We start from the raw sequence: 27,143 nt of genomic DNA on the forward strand, positions 1-27,143 counted from the left end.
AGGACTCAGCAAACTGCCCAGGGACAAATGCCCTCCCCACCCCCCAACAAAATGCTAAGAAACTTGGTTTAGAGAATTTTATTCTATACCTAGTTTATTAGTATAAATTGGTATGAGAGTTTATTTCAGGTTTTTACCTTTAACTGAAGCTTAAGAAAAAAGTCAAGAGATGAGCAAGTGGTGAGGCTAACCCTGGATTCAAAAGTACTGACTTTGACCCCTCCCGGGGCTAGGTAGGTGGCCTAAGGCTCAAAACCTGAGCCTCAGTGTCCTCATTTGTAAAATATGATGGTAAAGCCTGCTTTGCCTGCTTTGTTTGGAGAAATAAATGAGATAATACATGAGAAATGTGTTAGAAACTGAAGCACTAGGTAAATGAAAATGATCTTGTTTTAAGCACTTTATTGAGGTGTGATTGACATGCAAGAAACTGTACATATTTAATGTATACAACCTGATGAGATTAGCGGTAGGTATACATCCATGAAATCACCACAATCTATGCCATAAATCAACCATTACCTCCAAAACTTTCTTCCTGCCTGTTATTATTTGTATGTGTGTGTGTGTGTGTGTGTGTGTGTGTGTGTGTGTGTGTACTACAAGGCTCTATGCTATACAGATTTCTAGGACTTATCTTGTGTTTCCAAAACTTTGCACCCTTTGACTAATACCTCCCCATTTTCCCCTTTTCTCTGGAAATTATCTTGAAGCTACAATACTTTCAAAACTTTCCCAAAGATTTTCATCTATAAAACATTATTTTTATTATAAAAACAACTACACTAGTTCATTTTGAAATGTACTTATAAAATCAACACACGTCAATAATAAGGTGCTTTAAAACTTCCAGATTTTTCTAGAAAAAGCAAGAAAGCAATAAGGATCAAAACTGCTAGGAAGGGTATTGAAAGCAAAAACAAAACAAAAAACCTGAAGGTGACTTTGCTGAGTCTGAGGGTCCTGCGTCACTTGTTTGTAATTCTGACCAGTTAAAGCCAGAGTTAAGGCGGAGCTGCCTAAGTTGAGATTAACCTACTCCTTTCATTAGCAATGGAGACAGCTAGAAAAATCTTTCAGATGATAAATAATTCTGTAGGCTACGTATAATTACAATATAATCCCAAACCATAAATCACTTCAGCATATTAGGAGTTTGGTGACTGAAGAATGTTAATCACGTACAGAAACTCTGCATAAATATTGTGATAATTTTGTGTAGTGACTGACAGTCACCATACACTTATCGCGGTGAGCATTTTGTAATGTATATCATTGGGTTGTTTTGTTTTGTTTTTTTAAAGTTTATTTATTTTTGAGAGAGAGAGAGACCAGGAGCAGGGGCAGAGAGAGAGAGGGAGAGACAGAATCCCAAGCTGGCTCTACACTGTCAGTGCAGAGTCCAACATGAGTCTTGAACCCACAAACTGTGAGATCATGACCTGAGCCGAAATCAAGAGTCAGATGCTTAACCAACTGAGCCACCCAGGTACCCCGATCATTGTTGAATCACTGTGTTGTACACCTGAAATTAATATAATGTATGTCAACTATACTTGAATAAAAAAAGAAAATGTGCTTAAGTTGAAGTAGAAAAAGTGAATGAACACAAGGCAGAATGAGTGTTTCTAACAGAAGCCACTTCAATGAATTCTTTTTAGTTTTCAGTCAAGCTTTTACTTTTTTAAGATTATTTATTTACCTATTTTAAGTAATCTCTACACCCAAAGTGGGGCCCAAACTCATGACCCCAATATCAAGAGTCACACGCTTCTCTGACTGAGCCAGCCAAATGCCCCAGTCCAACTTTTAAATAAGCTAAAAAATGCAAATTTTAACACAAACAATACAAAAAATACCTAAAATATGATACAAAACCAGATTTAGCCAGCTCACTAAAGAATTCAGAAAGAAATTACCATCAGCTTCAATTTGGGAGGAAAAAATGGGTTTCGGACCCTTTCGAAGATCTAGAGAGTGACTCTTCTTAGAAAAACACACCCAGGTAAAGGCACACAGAATTTTCCATGTAATATCAGGGGTCCTGGGCCACCCAAAGCCATCCTTGCACCCTCGTTAAGAGATCCTGTCACATCCATCAACACTTTGTTGTTCTTTTACCTCAGGTTTCTATCTTTCTTTCCTCCTAATATATTTTTTCAACCACTCATTTCATAACTATGTTTGAATCTGTGTGCCAATCTGTTTGGAGACCCCCAGGAGTGTCAAGTGTGGGTCATTAAACTATGGGTTATACTGGCTGCTGAGAAAATAAATCTAAATAAGGATTTCATGTCTGCAGTTAACAGTGGAGGATGCTGAGGCTTAGAATGGCTCTGTCTAATCTGACACTCTTGTCAGGGATGGAGTATAGACATATCCACAACTCTTTTTCCACTAAAATGTCTGTGCCTCCTGAGTACGAATTAAAGATAAATGATTATGCCTATGTTGATGTCAGCTCCTTTTTGATATGGATAATAATAAGGTCTGCCCTACCTGATTATTTCATAGGACGTTGGGAAATAAATAACTTGGGAAAAGCAATGCAGCTGTTGTATCTGCAAATACACTGAGAGAAACCGAGCCATCTTCTGAGTTGATGAAGAGTTGAAGAGAAGGGTGCCTGGTGGGCTCAGTCAGTAGAGCACGTAACTCTTGATCTTGGAGTTGTAAGTTCGAGCCCTGCAATGGATGTAGAGATCACTTAAAAATAAAATCTTAAAAAAAAAAAAAAAAAAAAGAGTTGAAGAAAAAAAAATCAAGGGCATTTATCAGGATCAATGTTAAGGACTTAAGGATTTCTGTTTACATTTGTACAAAATCTGCACTGTACCAATACAGGGGAAGAAGAGTGGATAAAACTGTCATTGTGGTACTATGTGCTGACACAGACACTTTCTGTAAAAGAAGAGCTAATTTGGCAGAGATTAAATTTGCCTTTAGTGTTATCAAGTCCTCTAGATGTCAAGAGTGTTCTGACATCAACAAATTGTTTTACACTTACTTAGAAAGAATATAAGGTTTCAGGTAAATTTAGAAGAGAAAATGAACATTGTCTAGAAAAACTTTGAAAAGTCCTAGAATTCATAATTGTGCTTAACTGCATATATAATTGTGCTAGTGTGACCAGAAATACTCATCTGTTCCAAGGTTTGCCCCTGACTAACAGTGACCTGAATCAGTTGCTAGGACAATCTGTGACTCTGCCGTTCCCAGAGATAGAAGGGGGAAGCTAGTTCACATGGCCTATCCCACTGGTAGTGCTGGAAGGCTGTACTACGTGGAAACTTTAAAGTCTTTAAAAGTGACTTTGCAGCAAAATAATAAAGTCAAAGTGGCATAAAATGTTCTTTTAAAGAATTAACATTTTGGGGGGGCATCTGGGTGGCTCAGTCAGTTAAGCTTCTGACTTCGGCTCAGGTCATGATCTCATGGTCTATGAGTTTGAGCCCCATGTCAGTCTCTGTGCTGACAGCTAAGGGACTAGAGCCTGCTTCACATTCAGTGTCTCCTTCTCTCTCTGCCCTTCCCTGTCTCACACTCTGTCTCTCTTTCAAAAATAAATAAACACTTTAAAAAATTTAAAGAATTAACACTTTTTAAAAAATTAAGACTTTTTTTTAGAGCAGCTTTTAAGTTAATAGCAAAATTGAGAGGAAATTTTAAAGATTTCCCATATGCCTCCTGCCTGCATCCACTCACAGCTTCATCTGTTGTCCACATTCCCTACCGTAGCCTGTTATAATTGATGAACCTACAATGACACATCATAATCACGAAGAGTCCATAGTTTGCATCAGGGTTCACTCTTGTTGTTATACATTCTATGGGTTTGGACAAATATATTGACATGTATCCATCATTATAGTATACAAAGTATTTTCACTGTCCTCAGAATCCTCTGCTCCACCTGTTCATTCCTCTCCCCCATCCCACTTCTGGCAACTGCGAATCTTTTTTGCTCTCTTGTAGTTTTCCCTTTTCCAGAATGTGATATAGTTAGAATTATACAGTAAGTAGCCTTTTCAGATTGGCTTCTTTCACTTAGTAACATGAATTTAAGTTTTCTCCATGTCCTATCATGGCAACACTGCTATTTTCGTCAGAATTTTTTATTTTTTTAATTTTTTAACTTTATTTGTTTTGAGAGAGCGCAAGTGGGGGAGGGGCAGAGAGACAGAGGGAGAGAGAGATCCCAAGCAGGCTCCACACCCCCACTGCAGAGCTCAATGTGGAGCTCAAACTCAGGAGCTGTGAGATCATGACCCGAGCTGAAGTTGCACACCTAACCAACTGAGCCACCCGGGTGTCCCTCATTAGAATTTTTTAAATTACAAGTAAGACTTTTGCATATATTCTTTCCTCTTCAAAAATGACAAGTTGGTAAAATTAGTATTTTAGATCTCTAGAATTTAGTAATTCATATTTTCTAAAATTTTTGGTGAAAAGTGTCCACTGGCTCTCTGAATTAAACTTTTTCCTTTTTTGAAAAGTAATTTTTTGAAAGGGAATGAGGAAAGTTGATTATACCTCACCATTTAGAGGACATGACCTTCATTCCTTTCCAATAAAAATTAATTTAACAACAACATATTAAACATTTCTGGCTAGAGTCAAGGAAGTAAAATTAAATAAGATACAGTCCCTGCCCTAAAAGGGCTTCCACTCTGGTGAATAAAAATACTGAAAAAAAAGATCTTTAAGGGGGCCATTGGGAAGTACTTATCAAAATTCCAAGTGCATATACACTTGGCCTGAGATTTCATATCGCATAGCAAAAGATGGAAACAAATCAAATGTCCATCTGCAGGGAACTAATTAAACAAATTATGTAACACTCACATCACAGAATATTCTGCAGCTATTAAAAAAAAAAGCATGAGGACACTCTCTTAAGAGAACTGATACAAAAAGATCACCAAGATCTATTAAGGGAGGAAAGCAAGGGGAAGAATTATGTGTGGCATAGTACTCTTTAGTAAAAAGGCAGACAAATTTAAAAATATTTTTTCTATATGATGGTCTAGATACAAAGAAACTGAAAGGATATAACAGAAACTAAGAATAGTTTCTGGGAATGAGTGGGTGGGGTGGTGGATGACAAGTATGGGTGACCTTTTACTTTTTACCTGTATTTATACCTACTATCTATTTTTAAACATATATATATATATATATGACTTAGTTCAAAAGACTTTCTTCATGCTCCCTTAAATATTATTTGTGCCTCTAATTATAGCACTTTTTTCACCTTGTATTAAAAGTGCATATCCAATACCTTCACTTTCCTGTTCAAAAATAGTTCAATGGTTTTCACCATACAGGATAAACTTCACCCTTGGCTCAAAAGACTGGAGCAGTCTTGCTGATCTCTACCTTGTAAGCATTTCCTCAAAATCGTTCTACCTTTTGTAAAGCTATTCCTTCAGTCACAGATTCCATTCTCTATCCTGTTTGCCTGGAGAATAGTTATTCCTCTTTAAAGTCTCCACTCTGAGTTACTTCCTCTGTAAATTTTTTCCTCCTGTACCCCTATTGGAGTACAATTGACAAGACTTAACTTTGTACTCTATTATGCCTTGTAACAGTCCTAATTCTGTGACACTTGCATAGATGCGTCATGCTGAGGGAGGACATTTGTCGCACTTGACTATCTTCTAGCTCCCTGAATTACCACAGTTAAGGGCTTAACTCATAATTGAATAATGAATCCATCTCCTCCTATATTCAAAGCTTCTTAAGGGCAGAGCCTATCAATATGTGAGGCCACTGAGGTGTCAGTTAAATAGGTGGGGGGGGGGGGATCCTTTCACAATGTATATGTGTATCAGATGTACACTTTATTGTTTTTTAAAGTTTATTCATTTTGACACAGACAGTGTGAGTGGGGGAGGGGCAGAGAGGGAGGGAGAATTCCATGCTGCCAGTGCAGAGCCCCACACAGGACTGAAACTCACGAAACCATGAGATCATGATCTGAGCTGAAACCAAGAGTGGGACACTTAACCTACTGAGCCACTCAGGTGCCCCATCAAATGTACATTTTAAATACCTTAAAGTTTGCGGGATGCCTGGGTGGCTCAGTCGGTTGAGCTTCCGATTTTTTATTTCAGCTCAGGTCATGATCCCAGGGTCATAGGATTGAGCCCTGAATGTGGAGATTTCTTATAATTCTCTCTCTCTCTCTCTCTTTGCTCTCTCCTGCTTACACACACTCTCTCTCTAAAATAAATATCTTACAGTTTTATTTGTCAATTGTACTTCAATAAAGCTGAAATTTAAAAAGGAAATATCCATTTAAAAAAAAAAAAAAGGGACAGAAACTATATAATTTTCTGTCCAAGATCCTCTAGCCTAAGGCTGTGTTTTGTACCTTGTAAGAATCTGAAAATTCACATTAGAAATATCTACATGTTTGGGTTCAAGTCCTAGCACTTCCACTTTCTGGTTCTAGGATATTAAGCCAGCTGCTTAACTTTTAGCATGGTGTTTTCTTATCTGATACTTAGATGGTATCTCCCTGGCCTAATCCTAAATCATCAGGAGCATCAGAAATTCCTGAAAATGTTTTGTAAACTGCATATCATAAGAATTCCTGGGAAATCATAAGCACCTCCCTGAACTGTAGTGTATACACAACAAGAATCAGTTTCCCCTCTTTTGCTAGACTTTTGAATTCCTGAAATAATTCTTCCCATCTCATGGTTATGATTAATGGTATTTAGTATATGGTTCTATGTAGCTGATTCTGTTCTTCAGAGAGCACCAGTTTGTTTGGAAACATTCATTCTGGTGAATAAGATTCAAAATGTGGAGTTTCAACCTTGGTAACATGGAATTGTATAATGAAGTGCTATATTGGTCCTGAGTTTGTTTGTTTTTTAATTTTTAATTTTTTTAAAATTTACATCCAAATTAGTTAGCATATAGTGCAAGAATGATTTCAGGAGTAGATTCCTTAGTGCCCCTTACCCATTGAGCCCATCCCCCCTCCCACACCCCCTCCAGTAACCCTCTGTTTGGTCTCCATATTTATGAGTCTCTTATGTTTTATGCCCCTCCCTGTTTTTATATTATTTTTGTTTCCCTTCCTTTATGTTCATCTGTTTTGTCTCTTAAAGTTCTCATATGAGTGAGGTAATATGACATTTTTCTTTCTCTGACTGACTAATTTCACTTAGCATAATACCCTCCAGTTCTATCCACATAGTTGCAAATGGCAAGATTTCATTCTGTTTGATTGCCAAGTAATACTCCATTGTATATATACATACCATATCTTCTTTATCCATTCATCCATCGATGGACATTTGGGCTCTTTCCATATTTGGCTATTGTTGATAGTGCTGCTATAAACATGGGGGTGCATGTGTCCTTTCGAAACAGCATACCTGTATCCCTAGGATAAATACCTAGTAGTGCAATTGCTGGGTCATAGGGTAGTTCTATTTTTAGTTTTTTGAGGAACCTCCATACTGTTTTCCAGAGTGGCTGCACCAGCCTGAATTCCCATGGTCCTAAGTTTTTAATCACAATTTAAATCTACTAATATTTGAAGTTCATCTATGCAATAAAAATTGCATTAGGTGATGTGGAGAAATGATATACAATAAGATATTATTCATTCCCTAAACACTATCTAGCTGAAAGGATATCATAAATAAGTAAAAACAATTAAAATTTAAAGATACAAAAACAGTTGAAACCTATAAATAGCAGATATACTCAAAAGCGAAACAGATCTTCATGGCTATAGGCTAGGAAAATGCCAATGAGATGCAGGGAAGCAGTTTTGAGATGGTTGGGCACTGGGCTCCAGCAGGGAAAATTAATAAAATACAGATTCCTGTATTTAATAAAAGCATATAGGTGAGGAGTAAACCAGTTTGGCTGCAATACTAGAATACCTAGAGAAAAGGCTAGAATTTAGACTGGGAAAAATTTTGAAGGACCTTGGAGGTCTGATTATGGAGCTTTAGAAAAACTAATGAGGACAAGAGACATGTCTGAATCTTCAGTCAAATACTTGCAAGCATAGAAAACATGAACATGTTATTTCTCTGAGCCTCAGTTTCTTAATCTATGAAATGGGAAATTTTGGTAAGGCTGAGAGTTGATGTCCATTAAAACCATTCTGTCAGTGGCAAAACACTACAAATATTATGAAGGTCATTCTTAATCTCCCTACAACTTTCAGTGACTCCAAGATTCATACAGGAGCATTACAAAATCAAAATAATTATTAGTAAAGATTAAATTTGATTCTTAATCTCCCTACAACTTTCAGTGACTCCAAGATTCATACAGCAGCATTACAAAATCAAAATAATTATTAGTAAAGATTAAATTTGAGGCAGGGAGTACATAAGGAGGAAATGAACTTGGGAGAATCAATTTAAGAGCTCACCACAGTAATCTTGATGTCATGTGGCCATTCTAAACCAAGGGCACACAGAGTGGAAACCAGAGAGGACATTAAGGAACAATAAAGGGGAACTGGAGTAAGAAAGTACCAGAGAGGATTTGAAGTTTTATCACCGGGAGAATGGAAGTATATTAACAAAAATGGAGGGAGAAGTTCTGGTTTTATAGATACTGATATATACAAATTAAAATCTGAGTAATTATAAGATGTGATGGCTGATGCCAATATATTGGCTGAGAATAGTCTGATTTAGAGAATAAAAACCAAAGTCTTCAGCAAAATGAATCAAATTATTTTTGAAATAGGTGGTAAAAGTGAGAAGAAAAAAGATAATATTAAGTAGTAGTTCCTATATGCTGGCTCTTCACCTACATCATCTTGTCTAATCCCCACAACAACCTAAAAGCACAAATTCTATATCCATTTTGCAGATGAAGAAACAATTCAAAAAGGTCAGATAACTTTTGTAAGTTCAGCTTCAGCAGGGTGCAGGGAAAAGGCAGGGGACTGCTCAAGGATAGCACCTTTTCCAGGTACCTCTTGAAGGTGCTTCCTTGGCATAAAACCTACCTGGGGGGGGGGGGCCTGAGTGGCTCAGTTGGTTAAGCCTCCGACTTCGGCTCAGGTTGTGATCTCACGGCTTGAGTTGGAGCCCCGCGTTGGGCTTTGTGCTGACAGCTCAGAACCTGGATTCTGTCTCCCTCTCTGTCTGCCCCTCTGTCACTTGCTCTCTCTCTCTCTGATATAAATATATAAATAGAAATAAACATTAAACAATCTTAGAATGAATAAATAAATAAATAAATAAATAAATAAATAAATAAATAAAACCTACCTGCAGTGTGAAAGGTCTGGACATTCACTTTTATAGAGAGCCCCAAATGGGAAACTGCACAGGAAAAAAAAAATTACCCTTCTCTAAAAATGATCTGCTCACAAGCTAATAGAAGATAATCATAATGTCCCAGATCATTATCCTGTCTCAGTAGCCAAGTGACCTCAGATAATTCCCTGAACCCAGTGACTGCAACCCACAGAAGACCCATTTTTACACTACAACCTGTACGCACACATATGTATATGCTACTCAGTGTTATATACTCTGATATTTGTTACAACAGCCTAATCGAATCCTTTTATTCTTTGCTGTTTGGGACCTATTAAACTGATTTAGTTGGTAGTGATCCCAGTTTGGAAAACATTCCATTGCCTCATTTGAATAAAAAAGAGAAATGTCACTTGCCACATTACTTCTCTGGATAAAAAAGCAGTGTAATTTTCCAGTCTGCTTTGTGGGTGGTTCCATTGTTTTCTAGTGGCTTGGGAGGTTCAGCACCATACTCTTTTCAAAAATCACTCAAATTAATGTGTTAAATGCTTTCAGTTCCTGCAGCTAAGAAGCCTGTTTATTCCAAATTTATTTGACCACAAAATCCTTTTTATCACAAACCTATTTAAATAAGCACTTGGGGAAATGCAGAGAAAAAATTATGTTGAACCCATTTTGAAAACTATAAAACTACACGCATTGTTGACCTTATTGGCAGTCATTCATCATCTCAGAGCAAACGGTTCAGATCCTGAGATTTTCTTAGAATCTGAATGCAAGTGTCCCTTGGATTGTTTTCATGCTGGGAAAAAAAGGTTCCTTCTATTTCAATTGCCTCTCCACTGACCACAATATTACAAGATTCCTATGGGGTCTGAAACACTTGAGACGTTGAATTTCAGGATCTCACTGGCAGCTGAAAGGTTTGGAAGTTATTTTACTTAGAAGAAACATATGCCACATGAGCAAAATATCATGGTTTTGAAAGAAATAACATTTGTGTTTCTTCTGTTGGCAAATATTCCTCAGTGCTGAGAATACAAACTGTCAAATTGTATAAAAATCTGAACTGCTAGAATAAAAGCCAAATAAGACATGGCAAAAAAGGGGGGGGTATAATTTTTAAAAATTAAGTTAATTAAATAGGTAATTGAGCAAATGAATTCTGCTGTCAGGTAAAGAATATTTCCAGTGCATAATATACTCCAGATACTAAGGAAGAGTGCCTGCCCTCTGAATCTCAGGTATGTTAAGAATCACTTGAGTGCCTAATTGCAAACCCACCGTCTCATCGGCTCCCAGAGCAATCAATTCATAGCCCACCGTGGCTGCCTCTTATCCTCAGGATGAAGGATGCCATTCAAGCCTTTCTTGGGACATCCCCTGCTTACTTCTCTGGCTTCATTTCTTACCTCTCCTCTCCCACTTAATGCTTCAGCAATCACCTGGCATTCAAACACATGGCCATTTACAGGACGCTTAGTATGGTCTTCTGGAAATGATGTTGGATTTTAAGATAAGTAGATCCATCTCCTAATTCAAGCCTTACTACTATCTGACTCCACCATTTAGCCCCAATGAGACTCAATTTCTTCATCTATAATAAAAGGGTATTATTGATGACTGCCCATTCCACCTTCCATAGCCATGGTAAACATCACTAATAAAGTTCTCTTTTCCATCAAGCTGAGATGGAGTCTTAGTATCCTTCTCTACAGTTTTCTGAACAGCTATTTCCAAATGACTACAACCGGCTAAGGTAAACTTAGAAGTAGGTGGTTGTTAATGTTCTTTTCAGCTGTGTTAAATAATTCTAGATTTTTTAGATAACTGAAATTCTTCTGTTGTATCAGAATATCTGTATTAACACTGAATTTTGTATTGCTTTAGAGAGTAACACTCAAGGCTATCTCATATAAATACCTTATGTTAAGGTCTAATAAGATAATTTAATATACATTTATCATAAAGTCACAATAAACTCGATTAACATTGTAAAAGCTAGATATGCATATTCAAGTTTTAATCTGATTTGAGGTTTCATTTAATTTCAGATGTGAAAATTCATCTCCAGACCACTGATTATGGCAACTTCTTGGCTAATCAAACAAATCCTCTTACTGTTTCCAAAATTGACACGGAGATGAGGAAAAAGCTGTGCAGAGAATTTGAATATTTCCGGAATCATTCCCTGGAACCTCTGAGCACATTTTTTACATACATGACGTAAGTGGTAGCAGGAAGCCTTATTTTTTTTTGATTTTTTTTTTAACGTTTATTTATTTTTGAGATGGGAGAGACAGCATGAACGGGGGAGGGTCAGAGAGAGAGGGAGGCACAGAATCTGAAACAGGCTCCAGGCTCTGAGCTGTCAGCACAGAGCCTGATGTGGGGCTCAAACTCACGGACCGCGAGATCATAACCTGAGCCACCCAGGCACCCCAGGAAGCCCTATTAATCCCCATTGTGATTGTGCAAACGACCCTCAACAGTTATAGGTGGGGAACTAGGCTGGCATGAGGCTTAAAACCTTTTCTCATTTGTAAGTTTGAAAAAATTCAAATTTTAGCAACTGATAAGCTCACAGAGCCACATATTCACTGTTAGAAAACAGATTTATTTATAAACATGATGATGTAGATGGTGGTGGCCCCCACATGAAGCAGTATTTTCAGGGGCACCAGCCTGGCTCGGCCAGTAGAGCATGTGACTCCTGATCTTAGGGTCATGAGTTCAAGCCCCACGTTGGGTGTAAAGCTTAGTTTAAAAAAAAAAAAAGGCAGTGTTTTCAGTTTTCATTTTAAAAAATGATAAGTGGTGCTGATGTTGAAGGATTGTGGCTGCTGGCACTGAAGGTAAATACATATGACATTTTTGGATCACTTGTCAGGGTGGAGCTGAAATATCACAAATTGATGTTAAGGCCACATCTACCTTTTTCTGATTCCCTTTGCAACAGCAAAAGTAGCTCCCATCATAGTTATATGTATTTTATTTCTATCATTTTCCATCACCAGTAGCTCCAATCTTTCATTGTGAAGGCCTTTCATTCTAAAAAAAAGTCTGAATTTCCACACAATAATAAATTGTACTTTTATTAACCAGTTAATAAATTATAGACAGTGCTCCAAACTTTGGGCCTCTCCAGTTTTTCTAACTGACAAGCTGGGAACAACCATCCGCAATAGATGAGCTATTTATCATGTGTATACAATTTCATTGTAATATACAAAATTGTGAATACTAGACTGGGCCCTAGACTGGTTTACAAATGTATAAAATAAAAATGTTCCTCTATTTCACATCTCCCCTTCTTCCCTTCTCAGTTCCTTTCCCCCAAAGTAAACACTTCTCTATTTCTTATGTATTTTCTAGAAAAATATTTACATCTGAGTATGTTTATTGGTACACACTCAACCCACCCCACTTCCACATTTCAAATTTATGCAAACGAATCACATTCCTTCTGCACTTTGTTTCCCACCTAATATTTCTCAGAAATACCCTTGTCAACACCATTCTCTTTAAATTACTGCCTAGAAATTCACGTTTGGTATGTATCATGACCCAATTTACATCTATTAACAGAGAATAATTTTTTTTCCATTGTAAAAAGTTTTGTGATTAGCTTATTACTGTGTCAGTCTGGAATTTATTATTTTTTTTTAAATTTTTTTTTCAACGTTTATTTTATTTTTGGGACAGAGAGAGACACAGCATGAAAGGGGGAGGGGCAGAAAGAGAGGGAGACATAGAATCGGAAACAAGCTCCAGGCTCTGAGCCATCAGCCCAGAGCCTGACGCGGGGCTCGAACTCACGGACCGCGAGATCGTGACCTGGCTGCAGTCGGACGCTTAACCGACTGCGCCACCCAGGCGCCCCTGGAATTTATTTTTAAGCTAAATTTTTAGCAGTGGAAGTAGTGAATCAAAGAAATGTTCTTTTTTTTAAATTTTGGTAAATTTTGCTAAGTTGTGCTCAACAAAAGTAGCACCAATTTGCACTCCCAAAACAGTGCATGAGAAGACCTGTGGACTGACACCATTACCAACATTGAATATTATCTTTTCAGTTTTTGCCCATCCAATAGGTTACAAATTATATTTTCTGTTTTTGTTTTAATTTGTGTTTATTAGCAAAATTGAAGATCATTTTGTATTTATTAGTCATATGGGTTTTCTACCTGACCAAATCCTTTGTCCATTTTTTTTATTGGCGTATCCAGCAGTTTTTGTTGATATGTAAGGGCTCTTCATAAATTAAGAAAGTTAGCACTTCATAATATATGTTGCAAAATTATTTTCTCGGGGTGAAGTAATTTTAACTTGTATAGCTTTCTTCCCTGTAGAAACACTGAAAATTTTTAATTAGCTATAATCATCAATCCTTTGATTTGTTGACTTCTGATTGTTGTATCCTACTTAGAAAGTCTTTCTCCACTCCAGATTCATAGGTAAATTTACCTGTCTTTCATTTCATTCATTCATTGTTGTTGATGTTTATTTTTTTTTCTTTTTAGATATTTCATTTTTTTACATTTAAAACCTTGGTTCAGGGGCGCCTGGGTGGCTCAGTCGGTTAAGCATCTGACTTCAGCTCAGGTCATCATCTTGCAGTGTGTGAGTTCAAGCCCCACATCCAGCTCTGTGCTGACAGCTCAGAGCCTGGAGCCTGCTTCAGATTCTGTGTCTCCTTCTCTCTCTGCTCCTCCCCTGCTTGCACTCTGTCTCTCCTTCTCTTCCAAAAATAAATAAACATTAAATAAATAAATAAATAAATAACCTTGGTTCATGTAGAATTTACTTTATTGTAGGGAACGAGACGAGGGATCCAGCTCAAATTGTTTTTAACCCAATAGCTGTCCAGCTGTTCCTATACCATGTCTATAAATAAGCAAGTAGAAGAAATGAGCATGGTTTGAGGCAAGAAGTAATCGCTGATATACCTGAGACTTGTGGTTAGTGCCAATACACCTTGTTTGTGCAATTAGACTTCCTATCACTGCTGTAGGTTAGGATTTTATTTATAGGCAAGACCCCAAATGCTGATTTTTTTAAGGATCCACAAACACACAGCTAGTCAGAGATGACTATTAGGTGTGAACTTGGATCTGACTCAGTGCAAAGCCCAAGCACTTTCTTTGGGAAGGGTTCTCGGAAGCCTTCCCAGGGGGTCTGACATTGCTGCTGAACCTGGAAATGGGGTAGAATTGGGGATGAGGGAGAAGGCTGAACATCTGGCGTTGAAGCATGTAGATGGGAGGGGCACTGCATGTATGTTGAATCACAGGTCAGTTTGGGCAGGAGTAGGCTGTGCCAAAAGGGGAGGAAAGAATGGGGAAGGGAGGTTAGAAAAGTAAGTTCCAGACAGACTATGCACACTCTTCAGTGGCAGAGGAGAGTATTTTTCAATCTGCAAGATTGAAAGAGAGTATTCTTTTAACTGCAAGATTCTTCCTTAAAAAAAAAAAAAAAAATCTGAAGCAGCACCTGGCTGGCTCAGTCGGTAGAGCATGTGACTCTCCATCACGGGGACGTGAGTTTGAGACCCACGTTGGGTGTGGAGCCTACTTAAGAAAAAAATAAAATAAAATATTTTTTTTTTAATTTTTTTAAATTTTTTTTTTCAACGTTTATTTATTTTTGGGACAGAGAGAGACAGAGCATGAACGGGCGAGGGGCAGAGAGAGAGGGAGACACAGAGTCGGAAACAGGCTCCAGGCTCTGAGCCATCAGCCCAGAGCCTGACGCGGGGCTCGAACTCACGGAACGCGAGATCGTGACCTGGCTGAAGTCGGACGCTTAACCGACTGCGCCACCCAGGCGCCCCAATAAAATATTTTTTAAATAAGAAAAATATGAAGCAGAAAATCAAAATGTAAAAGAGACAAAAGAAGAAGCCAAGTTTGTTCATAGGATTCTTACCTCCTTGCAAGGGTTGAGGTGAAGTACAAAGTGCATGGGCTTGGACTGAATCCGGTCCAGGTTCATATCTAATCTTCAGTGGCTGCCTGATAGAGAAGCTTTTTTCCAAGCAGTGATGCCTCCTGCAAAAATGTCTGGCAAGGGTAGTTATGGAGACACCATCAAAGATTCCTCGGCACAAAGACAAGATGGCCCTATCTGTGTGGAAGTAGAAATGGCAGTCAAAATACTAGACAATATTTATGGAATGTTACATATGCCAGGGCTCTGCTAAATGCTTTATAAACATTGTCTCCTTTAAACCTGACAAATCTTAGTTCTTATCATCACCATTTTAAGGATGAGGAAACTAAAATTTAAGTGCAGTAGCTTGCCTGGGTCACAGATCAAGTGGCGGAGTTATACTTTAAAATAAATGTTGGCAGTAGGCTTTGCAAACGTATTTTGCTCAGATTTTAGATGAATCGAGAAAATCTGACCCATGATAATGACAGAGGACAGTCCAATTTTAATGGAGTCAGAAAGCTGCCAGGTTGAGAGACAGAGCTCACGTGACAGAAACTTGCTCAAAATATATTAGCAAGTGCTCTAGCCCTAAGAGTGACTCTGAGTCACTTGGTCAATGTTTCCTCTTATGTGATGACTCCATGATTTAGTGCTTCCTAATTATAGAATCTTAAACCTAGACAAGGCCTTAACGTTAATTAAGCAAGCATGTTTATTTCACAACAAACATGTTGATCTAGTTAAAATGTACTCTGTTTCTAAAACAAAATTACTTAAAATTCCAAGTATTTCTAGTCATTAACAATGTTTAAAAACTATATATAAGAATATAGGTGGTCACAAAGCCCTGCATAGACTATTAATGCAAACTGAAAGTGGAGAGGTAGTTTGGGTACTATCAGTATTGTTAGTGGTGTTAGTAATGGACATGTTTTAATTTATCTACTCTCTTGGCTATAAGTTCTTTTTTTTTTTAGTTTTTATTTATTTATTTTGAGAGAGAGATACGGAGAGAGAGAGAGAGAGAGAGAGTGGGGGAAGGGCAGAGAGAGAAGGAGCGAGAGAATCCCAAGCAGGCTGTCCGCGCGGAGCCTGAAGCAGGGCTCGAAACTACAAATCACGAGATAATGACCAGAGCCGAAATCCAGAGTCAGACGCTCAATGGATTGAACCCCTTGGCTATAAATTCATTAAATTAGTTCTTTTAGTATCTCTATCTGTACTTCCTAGTATGTAATGGGCACTGAATATTTGTGGAATCAATATATAATTCCATATTTAGCAGCACCTTACACAGAGTTATAAAATACTTCTAGACAACTCAGGATTTTATATTTTATATTTTATATTTTATATTTTATATTTTATATTTTATATAGCACTTGAATATTGGTTATTTCCTGGCCAATATGTTAGGGATAAAAACCAGGTGTCATGCCTGAAGATACATTTTTGTATGACCAGGTGAGTGTTTAAAGTACTTTTTAAAAATATATTTAGTCGAGGCTTGCATTCTTTAATTAGCCACAGTCTCTAATACTCTCCTATCGCCTTATCATCCTCTGATCTGTCTTGTGTCTTCTCAATCTCATTCCATGATTCGTCCCACCACATCATGTGAGTTGCCAGGCTAGGCAGCATCCAACTGCTCTGTGCAGAATCTAGAGATGTGTTACCATAAAAGAGGTGTACATATGAAAAAGAGTACTAAAAAAAAAGAGAGAGAGAGAGAGAGAGTCCTAAAACTACTTTTCTTATTTCTCTTCTAGAATGTTTTGTGAAGTCAGGTGTCTAACTAGCACCCATGAACTTCCATAAGATAATTACTTCCTATTCTATCAGGAAATGTCCAGGCCATCCTTATGGAAATATTAAGTCAACCCTAATAGAGATAGTCTAAATTTAAGTTGTTTTAATAAATACAATCCAAGCACGGCACATTTGTGTGATATAATTACTGTATATGTGAAACTTACTTTGAAAATCTGGAATGGATATTTTTAAATACTTAATAGCAGGAAGATCTGGGGGTTTTGTATACTATAATTATACACAGTTTTGTGAAACAAAAGAATGAATCCATAGCGTTTTAATGAAGAGACTATTTAATATAGGACTGGATTGTTTTATTTTTCTTCCCTCCTACTCAATGCTTTCTGGCAGCATTTCAACCTCTCATCCCTTTTGAGATTAGCCATCTCTTAAAAATAATCTTTCAGTATTCAAAATATTCCACCTCAGGGGATATAAATTTTCTGAATATAGGATGACCAAGGAAATATGGTCTTAAGTACTTGGACTCATATTAGCCAAGAACTATAAGTTAAGGACCACACACTGATGAAATCTTTAAGGATTTCTTTATAAAGGCAATTCAATGTTCTTAACTATCCTGATGATGTATTATAAATCTTTTACAGGCTTTGCCCTACACTATACATTAGGAGGCTGTATACCTTGGTTTGCCCCGAGCGGTTTCTCAGGATGCAGATCTCTTACTGCTAAAACCAGGAAAGTCCTCAGCCAACCAGATGAATTGGTTGCACCATCACTCGTTAGTCACAAAATCAGTAACATAATTCTGGGTCACTTACATTTTTACATTCTAATGGAGCAAGCTGATGTGTTCACAAATGGTGAAAAAATAAGACAGAATTAAGCAACAGCTGTAATAGAGGCTTATGCATTCAACTGGAGGAGGCTAAAGGATGGAATAACTAACTTTGATTTTAAAAGATTTTGCAGTGAAAATAGAATTTGAACAAAATTTTAAAGGGGCATTAAGTTGAAAAAATAACTAGTGAGGCATTAGAAGATTTTGTATGTGGAAATAACTAGTCATCTCAGATGTGGCTGGAGTCTAGATAAGGGCTGGGAAAAGAGAGTAAAGAGCCTGGCCAGATTAAGGGCTTTGACCCTAAGTCTCTATGAGTAAAAGTCAATAAAGGAAGGCTTTTCAGAAAGGGTTCCACTATTGGCATGCTTCCTACATGCTGCTGACTGTACCCCTCACCAAATGGTCACCACCTTGTAAGGTGGGGAGTATTCTGCTGAGAAGCTATGTGGAAGACCAGTTGAACACTTACGGCTTCTCTGCCTAAGGCAATGTGACGTGGCTTTAGTTTCTCCTCTAACCAATGGTAAAGTATCTGTTCTTACTGTGTGTGCAGTGTTTGTTCAATAATGGCAAACATTATTGTTATAATAGTGTTATAATAGTGTTATAATAACACTCCTGTTATTATGCCTATTTCCTGGTGCATCCTTAAAGGATCTTGTAACTAGCTAGTAAATACAGAAGCTAAGGTATGAAATCAGGTCACTCTCGATAGCATTCCAAAGATGTTATTTTCTCTTTTTTGTTTGTTTGTTTTTACTTTTCAGCTCTTAAACTGCCCTGAAAAGTGAGGGGACTGATCTGATGTATATTTTAGGAAGATGATTCTGTTGGTATTGTGAAAGGTGCATTGAAGGGATAGGACTTGAAACAGAGAAAACAGAGACATATTTTAAAAGTTTATGCTGGAAATAGAGATAGTGAGGAGGGAACAGGGGTTGAACACATTTGGGAGCTAGACGTAACAGAATTTAGCATCTTGATTTATGATAAGAAAGAGAAATTCCTGGAAATTCTAAGCTAAGGAAAAAATAATTTGCAAGTAAGATAAAGGATTTCGGTTTTACTTTTAATCAAAAAGAACAGGAAGCCCACTGTAAATTAGAGAAAATTATATAAATAAAACACCCTTAATCTCATCATCATTTGGCATTATTTTCATATTCTTTTTTCTATACATTTTAAAAGAACTAGAATCACTCTGTAGATATAATTTTGAATCTTAATTTTTCTATGTATAGTATCAGCATTTTTTTTTCTATGTCAAAAATTTTTCTTAGCATTTTTAAATGACTAAATAGCTTTCCATCTGGTCATGAACATTTTAGAAGTGCTGAGTTTTGTGTCTTCCTTACATCAAAGTCCACAAAGTATTTAATTTGTTAAATCTTGATTTCAGTAATCACCTTCCCAATAATATCATGAGATTGACCTTTTGACACCACTATGCATTTGTGATTCTGAATCTCTGGCCAGAAAAGTCCTTCTGAAATCTTAAGAACTGCAACAACTTAACGGTTTTATATCCAGGGATTCCATGTGGATGTTCAATGGCAAGCAAGTATGTGGCAAAAATGTCTCAACTGTAGCTGCTGATAAGGCTTCCAGCATTTAAACTCTCAAGCACTTTGAGAATTGAAAAACCCTGGTGCTATTCTGCAATAGCAATGCTGGATCTGTCTATAACTGAATGACACTCACTTAGTCAGCATAACATGTACTAAGTGACTGCTGTGAGTGAAGGCCTATGCTAGGTTCTAAAATTAGAGATGAATTGAATATAATCTTGTTCTCTAAACCAGTGGAAGAGTTGCTTAAGGTGCAGATTCCAAGACCCTGCTTATAAAAATTATGTTTTATTAGGCCCTGGAATGTGGTCTGTGAATCTGCACTTTTAATAAGCCCTCCAGGTGACCCTGATGCAGGTGAGAAATTCTTGTAACTAGTCGGTAGACTCTAACCTGAGTCTACAATAGAGCAGTTATGGAACCTTGAAAAGAAGTTACTCATTCAAAGACTTGGTTTCCTCATCTAGAATAGTAATAATTACATACAATATAGAACTGCGAGTGTAATTTGAAAATAGGACCAGCTATGTATTTTGCAAGGCCTAGTGCAAATGAAAATACAGGGCCCTTGTTAAAAAAATGTTTAGTAATTTCAAGAGAGCAGCAGCAGAGAATTAAACCAAGCGTGGCCCTGTATGACTATATAGGTCCCACACCCATGAAACTGGATGAATGAAAAAATATATACATATTCAATATAAACATATACATGTACCAAAAAATGCAGCTAATTTTTTGCATTAGGGTGTAATATTCACGGGTGAAAGCGAGAAAAGACTGCATAATGAAGGTGATGCCAAAGCTGAAGACTTGAAGGACGAGAGTGTGTTTGTACACGGATGTGGCTGGGAGGAGGCAAAGCGCAGCCGCAGAAACACAATACATGAAACCACTACTAATGTTGGGCTGCCGATGGCAAGTGACATCAGCAAAATTAGTGTCTGAGGTTTAAGGATGTTAAGATATTGGATGTAAAAGAGCTTAGGATGCCATCCCTACGACACTTCTCTTTGAGTGGGAAACAAATCAGGGCCAAAAGAGACGTGTTTTTTCCTTCGCTCTTCGTCGACATTCTGGGTAGGGTAGCAACCAACCACCAGGGGCCATGACTGATCCCAGTAACCTGCTTTCCAAAGCCTTGCTCTTTCCCCAACATTTGTTGAGTAACAGAGGTTTGAGCCTGTCTCATAACCTGGAAAGACTGAAATCCACCCTGGTACTGATCCAGATATCCATTGCCGTCCTTGTATTTTACTTTTTCGTGTTTATTTTATTTTTTTAATTGAAAAAGAAGCCTGTGCCTATTTTTTTTAAAGAATTTTTTATTACATTTTATTTAGTGCTCACTACAAGGCAGCACTTTTATAATTACTTTACATGTATTAAATTCATTTAATTCTCATGACAACTGTATGGGTGGCACTAATATTATCCATGTTTTAGAGATAAGGAAACCAAGATTAAGTAGAGACTATATTTCTGAATATATTTCCCAAAGCCCAGAGGTTTTGATTTATTTTTTTTACTTTTAAAAAAAAATTTATTATTTGTTTTAGATTTTACTTCTAGGTAATCTCTACACCCAATGTGAGGCTCAAACTTTCAACCCTAAAATCAAGAGTTGTATGCTCTACCAACTGAGCCAGCCAGCCAGGCACGCCAACCTTCATAAGTTTGATGCATAATTTCTTCTCTATGAAAAAGTTTTATGTATATGCATGTTTATATGTAAGCAAACAAATATAAATATACATAGTTGGTTTTATTGTTTGCTTTAGAACAGTGAAATTATATATATTACCTATAAGTTATCTTTTACATAATCTAGTCAGAATTTTCTTTTTTTCAAATTTTTTTTTCATTTTTTAGTTTATTTTAGAGAGAGAATGAGTGGAGTAGAGGGGCAGAGGGAGAGAGACAGAATCTTATGCAGGCTCCATGCTCAGCTCTAACACTGGGCTTGATCCCACAACCCTGGGATCATGGCCTGAGGTGAAACCAAGACTCAGATGCTTGACCAACTGAGCCACTCATGTGCCCTGAGAATTTTCTGCATAAGCACATAAGATCTATCTTATTTAAAAAATATTTTGTATCTCACTGTGTTACATCTACCATTATTTATTTAACTATTCCCCTTTCATCCATCTACGTTGTTTCATTTCTTTGCTTTCTCAAATAATGTCTCACCAGGCATCATTGTACATATATCTTTGCTTTCCCATGCCAGAATTTCTTTAGCATGAATTCCTAGAAGTGAAATTACTTTTTCAATAGATATGCAGGTCCTAGATTTTGATAGATATTAGTAGATTATTCTCATACTCCAACAGCATATGAAAGTTTTGTTCCTTTCCTAGTCTCTCAGATCTTTTTTTTTTCTTTTCTCATCAGAAGATATAAGATGCTCCAACATCTTCTGTGACTGGTTTGTTGAATATAAGAAAGATGAGATCCACCTGTTAACTGTTCTTGACCAAATGTACAGGCTATGATAGATACAACTTGTTTAACCTCTCTAACTGACAAGAAGAATCACTCCACTGGTGTTTTCCTGTGAATTACCATAGTATTTACATGCATGGCTAAAGAAGGGGTGACATAGAATAATCTCTCTAATATTATAAATCTCCTCAATGGAAAAGTATTGAAAAAGCAAGGAATAGGCAGCTATGACCCTAGAAAGGCAGCTCAGGGTAAGATACCAGGTAGTCAATTAAGTCCTTCACCTTTGTTTACCCAGTGACGACAGAGTTAATGTACTTGAATGAACATAAAGAAAAACTTATTCATTGATTGAAAAAAATCATCATTGTGTCTGTATTCTGTACAAGTATGGTTCAGGCTTCTTGGAGGCCACAAAAAATGTACTGAACAAACTCCTATAACTAATAAAGATTGGTAAGAATTATCTGTAAATAGCTGTATTTGAAATAAATATGTAAAATGACTTACCCAAAAGCACACAATTGAATAGGGGCAGAATTAGCACTGGAATCCAGTTCTTATGTCCTCAGATATGCAACAAATATTTGTGAACGAATGAGCTAACTATTCTTTATGTTCACCATTGATACTGCCAATATATATTGAAAATTAATTTCACCCCAAGATAAATATAAATACAAACATTTAGAGACAGAATCAAAATAGCTAGAGAATGGAGAATAATAGGAACATGGGCACTGATGTAGAAAAGGACAAATAAGTTTGAAGAATTTTTAAATCCTCACAGATGGGTTAGACCAAGATTGTAGAGAAGTACCAGAGAAAAGAGTCTTCTAAAGATTCCAGAGCTACCAAGAGTTTGGGAAACGCGTAGTGATCAGCAGTCTTGTTCTAAAATATGCTATTATAGGCAGTGCTGACTTCTGAGCAATTTTTTACTATTTTATTTTGCTAGAAGGAAAAATTAGTGTGACAGCACAATTAATTGCTTTTTAAAATTATTTTAATTTTCACTTCTTCTATTTAAAAAAGGGAAACTTTAGGGGAAGTAAGATTATGTTACCCAAAAGAAGTCAAATTTCAAGAAGGGGCAGATGTTTATGGGGATATTCTAAATCTCAACATTCTCTTTAGCGAGTCAGACTAAATAGCAGAACTGCCCTATGTGAGGATATGGAGTTAGCACTGGATTAAATGAATCTGGAGTAAAAGAGATGTTTCCCAATGTGATCAAGGAAAACTTCCATTTGAAAATTAATACATTGGGGGGCGCCTGGGGGGCTCAGTCGGTTGAGCGTCCGACTTCGGCTCAGGTCATGATCTCACGGTTCGTGAGTTCCAACCCCACGTCGGGCTCTGTGCTGACAGCTCAGAGCCTGGAGCCTGCTTCAGATTCTGTGTCTCCCACTCTCTCTCTGCCCCTCCCCTGCTCGTGCTCTGTCTCTCTGTCTCTCAAAAATAAATAAACATTTAAAAAAATTAATACATTGGAAAATACTTCCAATAAGGCCCTATTGTCCATGTCACAATAAATATTGTCAGGCCTCTTAGCAGTGGATCAGCACATTTCATTGACGAATTGCACTGAGGAATGAAATAACTTACAGTACACCAAGTGTATTTCAGACATCACCTAATCCTGTCTATGAACAATTACTCTTGATTATGCATTTCATGTCCCTGTCCCTGTATTCTTTGTAGGTACCAGTGTGACCTAGCAAACATCACAGTTCTGGTCACCTAAGCAGAACTGTCATCAAGAATGCTGTATCAAGTGTTGCAGATGGAAAGATACTGATTCAACCTCTTGGTAGAAAGGAATGTATGGCAATCAAGTCCTGATATCAGGATGTGGCTCTTACGATCAAGTCACAATGCTTTTAGATAATGAAACTGTTGTAATCACCACGTGCACTAAGTTACTTACTATCCAAATGCACCCAAATGGAGAAGTTCAGACAGAGCCCTGAAGATTCTCCAGCTAACAAAGGGATTCAGGCCTTTTTATATATAAAAGCAGTTGTCATTCATGACAGCTAGTTAATCAGAATTGTTTTCAGATTAATGATTACATTCCCAAAGAGATAAACATTAAACTGTTTGAAGTTCCAGTATCTTATAGGAAACATTGTGAAATAATGACCATGCAAGGATCATTCTAGGGTTACAATATGCAGAACAGGATGGTAACAAGTTTTATAAAACAGGTATAAATCAGATTTAATGTTTAATAAATATCCCAACAAATAACATAATTTATGGTCTTGTGGATGTTCCAGTCTTCTAAATGACTACCTCTCAGTTGTTGTCTTTACACCGTAAAGGGGTTAATAATGTCTGAGAAAATTTTGAAAAGGTTCTATTGGCTAGAACTCAGTGTGAAACTACAGAAATGTAGAAATCTCAGACCATAAAAGAGTTTAAACATTGCAAATTTTTATACCAAAGATGATGTGGCTTATAATTTTCTGCTCCCCTTCCTCCAAAGTCTGGTTTATAGGAAATTATCTTCCTCTAAGAGTGTATGACTTTGCCTTCCTTTATCTGAGGCACTCTGCTTGTGCTTTCATTTGTGTTACTAATACTAATGCCAACCATTCAAAGTTGAATAAATATTTCCATTTTAAGACTGAGAAAATGGAGCTCTTGTTAAACTGGTTTTTAAGTGACAGAGTTAGGTTCAGAATTAGGTTTCTTTGTTTCAAAGCCCGGGCTCTTTAAGGGACAATTTAAGATTGACAAAATGTCATATGGATGATTTCATTAGTTTACACAGTGACTATTTGAAGACAGTGATATTCTACCTTTCCCACACCTTGATGCTAAGCTTCTTAAAAAGGATAGTCTAGAGTCCTCTATTTTCTCACTTGTTTACTCAAACCACTTCAGTCTTGTTGTCTATGCCACAGGGCCACCCAAACCACTCTAGCTGCTAGGTCCAGTAGGATATATTTTCAGCCTTTCATAACTTGCCCTGGTATTCAGTTGTTGATGTCCATGTCCCCTGCATTCTGTGATGACACTTTCTCTTCGTGCTCCTTTTCCCATTTTGGCCCTTCCTCAGTCTTCCTTGCAAAGTTTTCTTACTGCCCCTTAAGAGTTTTCTTTTGCAGGGTGGGGGAGGGTGGGGTTCTGTTCTATTCACTTTTCTAAAATGCACACTTTCTTTTTAATGATATTTTTCACATTCATAGCTGGAGAAGTAATCAGAAGCCAAGTAATAAAGAGCCTTGTGTACAATAATGAGAAATTTGTTCTTTATTCTAAAGGCAAAAGGAAGCCATTGACAGATTTTTAGGAGTGAAAGTAGTGATGTTGCTGATAGCAATTACAGAAGAAAGAGAAACATTAGGAGCATTCAGGTTTTGAGATAATATGACTGTGATGTCTATGAGAAGACCAGTCAGTCATAGCCACAAAAAGGAAGTGAAAGAATATAGATCTGAGGCTGAGCAGAGGTTTTGACTAGAGCTGAAGAATAATTCCTCTAACTCGCCAAATTATGGCTCTACATTATCTGACCATTCAGCAACTGTTATGACAGCCCAGAATTTGGTAGTTAGCATATAAGAAATATATTTTAATTAGCTTCAAGACCCTTAAATAAGTTTGGGAACAAAAAGAGGAAAAATAAAGGTGCTTTGCTGGATCAGTCAGAGAAGCATGCAATTCTTTTTTTTTTTTTTTTTTTTAATTTTTTTTTTTCAACGTTTATTTATTTTTGGGACAGAGAGAGACAGAGCATGAACGGGGGAGGGGCAGAGAGAGAGGGAGACACAGAATCGAAACGGGCTCCAGGCTCTGAGCCATCAGCCCAGAGCCTGACGCGGGGCTCGAACTCACGGACCGCGAGATCGTGACCTGGCTGAAGTCGGACGCTTAACCGACTGCGCCACCCAGGCGCCCCGAGAAGCATGCAATTCTTGATCTCAGGGTCATGAGTTCTAGCCCCACCTCGGGCATAGAGATTACTAAAAAAAAAAAAAAAGAGAGAGAGAGAGAGATAAACTTTAAAGAGAGAGAGAAAAAAATAGCACTAAGACCAAAAGGAAATGTGAAAATATCATTTGACTTTAGCTGTTTTTTCTGAATCTAATACAGAGTCAGAGGTTTGGTTTTGGAGTACCAACTCTGCCTCTTTCTAGCAGTGTTATCTTGGACAAGATATTTAAATAAAGTGGTGGTAGTGATGGTCCTTTCAGCATTGACTCATTGACTAGTGCGGCTTGAGTGAGAACATGCATGCACCGTCTGACACACAGTAAAAGCCTCCAAGAGGGCACGTATTTTAAAAATTATAATTTTTACAACCTAAAATTTTTGAAATTAAGTCGTTCACTATATCACAATTTTTGGTGACATCATGGTTTTCGTAGGTGCCAATATCAGAGTTATAGAATAAAATATTTAGGAGGGGGCTAAAATGAGGATGTTTGTCTAGACTACTAGAAGAAAAGTTAACCCAACTCATCCTGGCTCTGTCACTACTTATGAACACAACTATCTAAAACATGAGAACATTGAACTAGGTGAACATCCAAGTGTCTTTAGGCTCAGAAATTACTCAAGCAATATCAGCAGTGATTTTATTCCCTACCACTATATCACTGTATGCACGGCCCTGAAGGTCTATAAAGATTAGAGTCTGGAGAATATAAACTATTTCTAGGCATGCCATTCCCCCTGCCACCCCAGAGAGCCAATGATAGTTATATACCAGCATATGTGTGATAGGGATGAGGGAGGGGACAGGAAAAAAGTCCTCTCCCTTCTGCCCCCTGCCATGGACCAAGTCCTGTGTTCTGTCTTCATTTCCTGAACAACTAGGAAAACTGTGCTACTGTTCCATCTTAGAAACAAGACCATTTAAATAATGAGTTGAAATAAAACCAATCTCTATAGCCCTGCTCTTTGCAATATAGGGCTTAGACTATTAGCAAAAAAAAAAAAAAAAAAAATTAAATTAAATTTTTAGATTTTTTTTAAGCAAACTCTACCCCCAATGTGAGGCTCCAATTCATGACTCTGATACTACAGTCATGTTCTACCAACTAAGCCAACCAGACATCCCTAAAAGCAAGTAAGTTTAACTCAATACACACATGAGCACACCTACTGCACAGGCAAAGGCTTGAGTGTTACATGTCGCCTAAATCCTTACAGCACTGACATTGGTTGCCTGTCAACGTTGGTCTAATAGTCCTCTGCAAGTTGGGAATGTTAGCAGCTCATATGTTTTTACATTACAGAGGTGCTGTGGGGAACAATTAAATGTCTGGAGCCTGCTAAGGGTTATTAAGTGCTAGCAATTCCCCTCTCAGG

The 27,143-nt window shown here is 37.4% G+C and overlaps 1 protein-coding gene and 1 non-coding gene across 2 annotated transcripts in view; both read left to right on the forward strand.

The window, feature by feature from the left end:
* The window catches only part of ATP6V0D2 (ATPase H+ transporting V0 subunit d2), a 43,522-nt gene that overhangs the window by 636 nt on the left and 15,743 nt on the right, over positions 1-27,143 (forward strand). Inside the window, exon 2 of the mRNA XM_047073785.1 lies at positions 11,312-11,483. Coding sequence (XP_046929741.1) covers positions 11,312-11,483 — 172 coding nt within the window. The remainder of the gene's footprint in view (positions 1-11,311; positions 11,484-27,143) is intronic.
* Positions 14,746-14,818, forward strand: TRNAE-CUC (transfer RNA glutamic acid (anticodon CUC)). The gene has a single exon. It is a non-coding gene; the product is annotated as a tRNA-Glu (tRNA).

This window comes from Lynx rufus, unplaced genomic scaffold (genome assembly GCF_022079265.1).
Source record: "Lynx rufus isolate CCGP_SWC_20201006 ecotype Redwood Valley unplaced genomic scaffold, mLynRuf1.p SCAF_12, whole genome shotgun sequence".
Taxonomy (NCBI): domain Eukaryota; kingdom Metazoa; phylum Chordata; class Mammalia; order Carnivora; family Felidae; genus Lynx; species Lynx rufus.